Genomic DNA, 9,088 nt, shown 5'->3' on the forward strand with positions numbered 1-9,088 from the left:
CCTAGCATGCACCCTGCCCCAGCAGCTGGCTCTCCCCGCCTTTGTCCTCTGTGTCCAATTCACACCATTGCAGGTGGGCACCGCCTTGCCCTACCATGACGCCAACATGCTGCATGTGCCCATCAGCCTCTCCCAGGCTCTGGAACCAGTGCTGCCCCAGCACCAAGGTCATGGGCTGAGCCCTTCTTCTCCAGCGTCACCACACATCCCTCACAGATCCTGGGCCTCTGTCTGTCCCTCTGCTGATGGAGCATGCCAGCTTCTGCCTCTCTCCTCCTTTGTTCCAACAGGGCCCCCACCCAGAGTGTTCTTCCCCTCTCACCTGTGCAGGCCCCTCTCTCAGGAGCCTCCCCTGCTGCCCCCACTGGCCTCTCCCTCCCCTGTGCCCTTTTTCCAACTCCAGCAGAACCTCAAAGCCAACTTAGAGGCTCCCAATGAAAGTCTCTTTGTCTCCAGGATTGAGCTCTGGAAGGGCAGAGGGAGCCCGCCACGTGCTAACCCAGGCCAAGTATAGAGAAGGGACTCAGTCGAGGTGTGGACCCAAGATTACAGCAGAGAAAGTGTAGTCTATCGACAGGCTGAGGGCCCAAGGGTAGGGTAGGCCAGAGGACACTGTCCCGGGGGAGCTGGGAAAGGAAAGTGCAGCCAAGGCCCCAGTCCCACCTCAGCTTTCGGAGCACTCACACTCCTAGTAGAGGCCTTCCCTCCACCACCACTGCCACTCAGGAGGCACCTACTGTGTGCTGGGTTTCACATACACTGTCTCTTTCCATTCCATACTGACCCAAACAGGTGAGAACCCTCATTATCCTCAGTTTTTGATAAGGAAACTAAGGCCCAGAGGGCTAAGTAACTCAGCCAGGGCCACCCAGCCAAAGAATGGCAGATACAGTATCAGAGGGTGCATCGCGCAGACTCAACGCCTTCCCTCTGTCCACTCCTCTAAGGGGCCTTGGATAAGTCCCTTCCCTGATCTGGCCTCCCTGTCCCCACCTGCAGCAGGAGGATCTGTGCACTGTACCATTGGGGGTGGGGGCCCCTGTGACCTGATAAAACACCTGTTTCCTCCAACGGAGCCTTGTTTGTACACAGCAGCAGGAAGCACCAGTCACAAGGTGTGAGGGGTGTGACTGTATGGCTTTGGGACCGCAACAGCCTGTGGAGGCTCAGAGGGGCTGCGGCTTGCCTTGCACCTCCAGGAGGCTCTGGGCCCACCCCTGACCCACCTGACCTCAGCAGCTATGCGACTTTAAACCAGCACCCCCAAGCCCTGCTTAAGCTCAGCTAAACCTCCCTCCTTGGAGGGGCAGGGGATGGGGTATGGTCTCCACAGACCCAGAAAGGGGGCCACCCTCATCTGCTTCAGCCCCGCTCACTTGAGTCTCAGAGCAGCTGAGGAGGTGGCAGTGCTGGTGTGAGTATTCCCGAGTGCTGCTGTGGAAACTCGCTTGGTGGAACCTGGTAGAGCTGGGGGAAGGATCCCAGGTCTCAGCAACCAATCCACGGCTCTTTGCCAGCCTGGGGTCTTGGGAAGGTCTTTTCTACCCTGCTGAACTGGTACTCACCCTGACTTTCCAGAGGAGGGGCAAGCCACCCTGAATTCCCAGCCATCCCTCCCTGCTCCCAGGACAGGGTAGGGCAGGAAGCCTGGCTCTAACCAGGGGTCTGCAGCATCGGCCCCCTTCATGGTGCTCTCCTGGCTTTGAAAGGCATCAAGGCTTTGAGGGAGCCACCCTCAAAGTCCCACCTTGGGAGCAGCGAAGAAGAGGCTGCAGATATTTCAAATGTGATAGCCAATACTACGCAGCCTTCCAAGGAAAGAAATATAATTCAAAATAGCTCACAGTCGCACTGCCCACCACAAACCTATTCAATGCAGAGCAAAAAAGGCAGAACTCCATGTCAACTGTGCTGAGCCACTGTAAGCACGGGACACTCACAGCTCGGAACCTACAGCGAACTGGGGCACCAGGGAAGCAAAACACCTTGACTTTTCCTGCCCCTTGACCCCATAATTCTGTTTGGGTATTTATGCTTCAGGAAAATAGTCAAGGTGGAAACGAAGGAGTGATGTGTACAGAACATCATTCACCCTGGGAAAGAAGGCAGCCCGGGAGCAAGCCAGAGCCACAGGGGAGGCTGCAAGCAAGGAGGCTGCCCACACCTGTGACATCATGGCAAGAATGAGGGGCACGCACAGGTGGCCATGGCTTCCCAGGCTGATGGCCATGAGAGTTTTTTGGGTTTTTTTTTTTTTTTTGACGAGTCTGGCTCTGTTGCCCAGGCTGGAGTGTAGTGGCTGATCTGGGCTCACTGCAACCTCCACCTCCCAGGTTCAAGCGATTCTCCTGCCTCAGCCTCTCGAGTAGGGTAGCTGGGATTATAGGCGTGTGCCACCATGCCCAGCTAATTTTTGTATTTTTAGTAGAGACCGTGTTTCACCGTGTTGGCCAGGCTGGTCTTGAACTCCTGGCCTCAAGTGATCCACCTACCTTGACCTCCCAAAGTGCTGGGATTACAGGCATGAGCCACCACGCCCAGCCAATCTTTTTTTTTTTTTTTTTTTTTTAAACAAAACAGCTTAAGCTTCCAATGTCTCATGTAAAGGACTTTTAGATGACAAGGAAGAGGAGTCTCTTTCAGGTCAATCTTTGTGATGGCAGGAGAGAATTCTGAGGAAGGAATGAGTGGCTGTGGCTCCCTACCTGGGATAGCACTTTCCCTCCTAAGAATTCTGGGTCAGGCAGGGCAGTGAGTAGGTGGCCTGTACACCTGAGTCCCCAGTCCCTGGGTTCAGACCTCCAGACCCCTCCATGCCCAAGTCCATGTGGGGCCCACGAGTGAGCCACCACTGGCCCCCTGGGAGCCAGGCCAGCAAGGGACAAGGGTTCAGTCATGGCTGACTCCCCCTGGCCAGGCTGCACTGGCACCTCTCTGGGCCCCTCCCTGGCACTGCTGTTGGTCCTCACTCCAACTCTGGGAGGAGGGCTCACCACTCCCATTGTGCAGAGGAGGAAACGAACAGCCGGGCTTTCTTTGGGTTAAGCATGGTGAGTGCATTGTAAAGCAGTGCCAACCGTCTGAGCCTAAAGAGTTGCCAGGGCGGGCAAGGCAGCCAGAGTCGAGGGATGAGGAGGGTCCCACTGGGAATGGTCAGAGGAGGCTCCCTGAGGTGGAGACATCTGAATTGACCCCTGAGTGAGGAATGAAAAGGTGGCGGCTATGTGCAGGGCTGTGGCTATGTGCAGGGCTGTGGCTATGTGCAGGGCTGTGGCTATGTGCAGGGCTGTGGCTATGTGCAGGGCTGCGGCAGAGACTTCCAAACGGAGGGAAGCAGTGTAGGAGTCCTGGGGTGGAAAAAAGTTGCTGGCTGTAAGACCCCCTAGGACAGGGAGGGGACTGCTGTCAGGGAGACAGCAAGAGGCTGGTACAGGTGATGAGGGGCAGCTGGTGGGGGCCACCCAGGTGCTCAGCTGTGGTGAGTGGCTTGGACTTTACTCCAAGAGCAATGGGAAGCTAACGCAGGGTTTAATCAGGTCAGAGATGTGATCTGATTCTGTTTTTAAAGGACCCCTTTGGCTGCTACATGAGGCCTGGACTGTGGGTTAGGATGGGGGTTAGGGGGTGAGGGAGGGGTCCTCTGGAGGCTGTTGCTGCTGTCTGGGTGAGAGATGGCGATGGCTGGGGCTTCGGGTGCTGACTGCAGAGAAGTAGGGAGGTTTGGGATGTGTTCAGAGGGAAGCCTGGGGCCTGCCAGTCCCTCCTCTGTCTTCATCTGTTGGACACCCTGTGGCCTTCAGAGTGCTGCTCAGTGGGCCCTCCCTCACAGCCGGGGCTGGAGCTGGCTCTGCCCAGGACACCTCAGTGACAGCACTCCTCTGGCCAGCTCTGCTTCAGGTCTCTATCTGTCTCCTCTGCTCAGCCGGGCACTCCCAGGGGAAGAGCCTGGTTCCAGTCTGGGGGTCCAGTACCTGGTACCCAGCCTAGTGCCAAATTCCCACCTAATAGGCTTCACTCCAACCAGGACTGGCGCTCAACACCAGTAACTAACAATTTTCAGCAAGGCCCATGGCTCGCTTTGCAGCATGTGGAAGCCGGTGGGTGCTCCTGCGCCTACTCATCTCTGCAAAGCTCCTCGGACAGGCTGGCCATGCGTCAGCAACACTTCCTTCCTCTGCTGGAGCCTTGCTCATACCCTCACCTCCTGTTGCCCCGGGCACGCTCTGGACCTGCCAGGAGTCCCAACATGAGTCCGCTGCCTCAGTGAGGCTCCTTCTGCTGGACCTGACACCTGACGCCTGACCCCCTGGCTTGGGGCATCCCTAGGCATTTGGATGGCTGTGGAGATCAGGGACAGGGACACATGGCCCCAAGCCTGCAACAGCCAAAGGCTTCAGCCTTCTTATTTAAATTGAGATGTAATTCACATATCGTAAAATACGTTGTTTTAAAGGTATATAATTCAGTGGCTTTTAGTATATTCATAAGATTGTGCAGCTGCCACCACTATCTAATTCCAGAACCTATTCATCACCCCAGAAAGTATCCCCATACCCATGCGCAGTCGCTCCCTGGGCCCCTCTTCCATCAGCCCCTAGCAAGCACGAATCCTCTTTCTGTCTCTATGGATGTGTCTATTCTGGATATTTCATCAAAATGGCAAAAGGCTCGGCATCTGTCCAAGCTACAGACTCCAAGTGGAGCTCATAGAAGAAGCCACAGCGCAACGCGGCCTCACATCATTTTTGGATGTGACAAGACTGACTACACTGCTGTGTGCATCCAGGAACCTGAGTTTGCCTAAGGAATGATACCTTACTCATCCCAGAATCCCCCCAAAGTACAGCCTAAGATCAGCTCACTATCCTCCCACTCACCACCTCCACCTACTCTCAGGTCTCAAAGCAGAGAAGAGAAAACAAAACCAAACCAAAGCCCAGGCAACACAGTGAGACCCATCGCTCCAGAAACAAAAACAAACTTAGCTGGGCATGATAGTGCATACCTGTTGTCCCAGCTACTCAGGAGGCTGAGGTGGGAGGATCGATTGAGCCCAGGAGTTCGAGGCTGCAGTGAGCCAAGATCATACCACTGCACTCCAGCCTGGGCACCAGAGTGAGACCCTGTCTCTAAAAAAACACAAACACAAACACAAACACAAAACAAAAAACCCTGGTTACTGGTCTAGGCCAGTAACTGCCTGCAAGCCCACGTTAGGTGCCTGACAGTGTTCATGGAATAAACTTTGACCTAATTTTTTCTTCCTCAAACAAGCTTAAGAGAAGCCAACTACCAAAAAGAAGGAACCTTTTCGGAAGAAAAAAAAAAAGTATGTCCCGTGGCAGTTGGCTGTGGGGTGGTCATTCAGCCCATTGCTCCCGGCAAGGTTCGAGCTGGCCTGTTTCGAGGTCTCTAACACAGCAGCCGCGTGCGCATCCCACCCACATGGGCAGAGCAGGTCCCTGGTACAGGCTTTCCCCGCTCCCAAGGGAGGTCCAGTGACTGGCCTCAAGCCTCTCAGCTAAGTGTTGACCACATGGGTGCCCTCAGGGAAGGCCGGGCAAAGGGCAAGGGGGCCTGGATCTAAGGCCTGTGGCAGGACCCGAGCAGCAAGCTGTCTGTCCTTTAAAGATGGGCTTGGGAAAGTGACCAGCTTTGGAAAAATCTTCCAAAGGCAGTTTTTCCTCAGGGCCATTGCAAGGGGCTCCTGACCCAAGATAAGAGGATCATTCCGGGTTCCAGACACATGAACCTTGAATCCAATGATAAATGTGCTTCTAAAATGTGGGGGTGGATTCACTTTGCTTGGTAAAACCCAATCACATTTTAAATGCCCACACGTCTTCAGGTAATGCAAGCAAATACTCTGACTTGCTATGTGTTTATAAGTCAGGTTTGCTTAAAAGAGGTTCCCCTACATTCACATACATCTTCCTCACCCAGTGTCACTCCAGCTTACACCTTTGCCTCTGTCCTTTTTTGCAGCCCCACAGAGCAGCTGAGGCCAGGGCACAGAGAGCCAGTGTCAGAGCCCATCCTTCTCCTCCTCATGTGTGCCCAGAAGCCACACAGTGGGGACTGTGGCTGCGTGCGGAGGAGGGCAAGGGGATATGTACCTATAGGAGCAGGTGCGATACATAGAAATGTATCTGCTGTAGCTTGAGAAAGATTGAAAGGTGAAAAATAAATGACCCAGGTCAGTGGTAGTGTGCCTCCCCCACTGTCCTGACTTTTAGAGCCCACTCTTGACCCATGTGGGCCAAAGGACACCAAATGGTTCCATCACCCATACCCTGACAGCAGAACGAGGCCTTCCCTGCTCCAGATACTCTCCCGGCACTTGCCCACACCACTAGATGAACTCCGAAAGGAGGCCTTTTCCCTGTGCTGCTGTGGAGCCCCGGGAAGCTGGAGTGGAGGCTTGGGCCTAGGCCTTTTGTCTAATCATGGTTCCAAGGTGACCCCGGCCCCCATGCAAGTGGCTCACCTGTCAGAAGTTTGGCACTGGTAAGTTATGTCAACCTGGTCCCAAATCTAAGGGTTTACATCTTGTAGGGATCCAAAATGCATCTTTGTTAAGCATGGGCTCGTGCAGGGTGAGTTCTCTGGGTATAGTCACTGCATCGGGCAGGAATGCTGGGGGGCACGCCCCCCACCTCACAGACTTGGAAGGAAGTGAACCACCTCATATACCAAGCCACTCCAGAGCAGAAAGTCGGATACAGAGACCACTTGGAAAACATGCTCATTTTACAGATGAGGAAATAGGGGCCCAAAGGGCAAGGAGTTCATTTCTAGAGCCGGCCATATAACAGGTTTTCCAGCCTGGGCTTCTGGAAAGAAGCCTGTATGTCTTCTCACTCCCACTGACTTCGCATCCAGCAGCTCTCAGAACCACCCTCTTCACTCCTGGTCTGAAACAGCCTAGCAGTTACTCTCCTTCCTCTGGTGACCCCACTGTAGCCATGTGAGCCTCCAGCCTGCCAGCCCCACCTGCACTGGGCTTACATTCACACCCAACACTCGCTTACCACAGTCCTCCAAACCTTCCATGTACCTTCACCCCAACTTGGACCAACTGAGAAGACTGTGAAACACGAATAGGAATTTCTTTAAAAGCACAGCTGTACTGCTCCAAAGTACTCAGAATAGGCTCTTCACACTTTAGGTCATCTGCACCAATGGGCATGGTTTGTAATGATCATGAAATGTTTTCAAAGCACTGGGACTTAAAAATATTTAATTCGGCCTGGCGCGGTGGCTCAAGCCTGTAATCTCAGCACTTTGGGAGGCCGAGACGGGCGGATCACGAGGTCAGGAGATCGAGACCATCCTGGCTAACACGGTGAAACCCCATCTCTACTAAAATACAAAAAAAAAACTAGCCGAGCGAGGTGGCGGGCGCCTGTAGTCCCAGCTACTAGGGAGGCTGAGGCAGGAGAATGGCGTAAACCCGGGAGGCGGAGCTTGCAGTGAGCTGAGATCTGGCCACTGCACTCCAGCCTGGGCAACAGAGCGAGACTCCGTCTCAACAACAAAAAAAAAAAAAAATTTAATTCACGAATTCATTAAACTGGTCCCTTCTCAACATCCCTGATTTGTAGCACCTTTGCCAACCCTTCCTGGTGTGTCTGAGACCAAGCCAGTTTCCTAAGAACCCACTTTCCACACATGGTGTTCAGGGTCCTTCTTTGGCAAGGGTGCACTCACGCCAGTAAGGACACAGCCGAGTACAGCCCGTTTCTCCTGCACAACCAGGGTACCTGAACAGATCAGCTTTCCTGCCCACTCCTCCAAGCGCCAAGGAGGCTCAGGGTTTCCTGGGCTAGTTAGAAAGTTAATTGCAAAGCTCTGAGATCAGATCAGAGCAGCCAGGAGCGAGGGTGGTCTCGGCTCAAAAGTTCTCTAAGAAGAGCCCACCCTGGCATCACCCAGCACTAGGACAGAGACTGCACCTGCTTATGAGCAAGCTGGGAAGACAAAAGCCAAGAGCCAGAGGGCAAGGGGGTGCCCCAGGGCGGCCTCTCCTTCCTTCACCAAAGTTCTCCTTTTGGTTCAGATCCCACTGGGTGTGTATGGGAAGAAAGACCAGCACAGGAGTCTCGTCTATTTTGTTCCAGGCAGAAGTCTCTTGCCGGTGCCTCACCTACCTGGTCAAGGAGGCTGCAAGCGCAGGGCGGCACTGGCTGCGGGGTCCACTTACCAGCGGGGGCTGCGGCTGGGGGTGCTGCCCTGCTCCCGAGGGGGGTGGGTAGTGCATGAGCAGATTGAAGGCGGAGTAGACGGTCTCTTTGTACATGCCGCTGGTACACTCCGGAGCCTTCAGGCCTGGAAAAACCACAGCTGGGTCAGACACACCAGCCCTGGTGGCGGCTGGGACTGAAGGCTGTCTGCTCTTGAGAGAAAAAGAATTGCCAAAGGGTCCCCTGCAAGTTCCTGACTTGGGAAGGAACGGGTTGGGAGTATCCGCAGTGCCAAGTTTTAGGGGAAGGACCTGGAGTGCAGGCCTCCCCGAGGTGGCCACTACTTGACCTCCCCCCCGCCCCTCACCCTCCAACCAAGAAACCTTGGCCAGTTCTGTCTCCTGAAGACGGCGGATTAGTCAGTCACCTGGGCAGGAGGGGAGGCGGGGATGGCGGGGGTCTGTTTACTCCTATAAAGGTCAGGGCACCGGAAGTGACTCGACCCGGCGGCGCCCGGGAAGCCCGCCCCCAACTCCCCACCCCTGGGTTTTGCCGCCTCCCGAGCAGCGGTGGAGGAGGCACCCGGCTTCCCGCGGTCCTCGGCGTCCCGGTCCCACCGAGGCCAAGGCCTGAGAGCGAGGAAGGGGGGCCGGGCCGGGCAGAAACTCACCGTCCTCCAGGGGCTCTGGAAGTTTGTCCGAGAAGAGTCTCTGCGCAGCGTGCTCCCGCCCGAGAGCCTGGAGGGAGAACCGGAGGGGAGTGAGGGGCGGTGGGACCGCAGGGATCGGGACAGACGCCGGGGCAGGGACGCTCTGCGCGCTGGAGACCCCGAGGGCCGCGCGCAGCTGGGGCGGCGGGGCGCGGCGACCGCGGGGGAGGAGCCGGCGTCGGCGGGGCTCACCTCG

General features: G+C 55.5%; 1 protein-coding gene across 1 annotated transcript in view; it reads right to left on the reverse strand.

Moving 5' to 3' along the window:
- The window catches only part of TCF7 (transcription factor 7), a 33,732-nt gene extending 24,699 nt beyond the window's left edge, over positions 1-9,033 (reverse strand). Inside the window, 2 exon segments of the mRNA XM_017871981.1 lie at positions 8,204-8,328; positions 8,854-9,033. Coding sequence (XP_017727470.1) covers positions 8,204-8,299 — 96 coding nt within the window. The 5' untranslated portion in view covers positions 8,300-8,328; positions 8,854-9,033.
- Positions 9,034-9,088: the final 55 nt, after the last annotated feature.

This window comes from Rhinopithecus bieti, unplaced genomic scaffold (genome assembly GCF_001698545.2).
Source record: "Rhinopithecus bieti isolate Rb0 unplaced genomic scaffold, ASM169854v2 scaffold_5889, whole genome shotgun sequence".
Taxonomy (NCBI): Eukaryota; Metazoa; Chordata; class Mammalia; order Primates; family Cercopithecidae; genus Rhinopithecus; species Rhinopithecus bieti.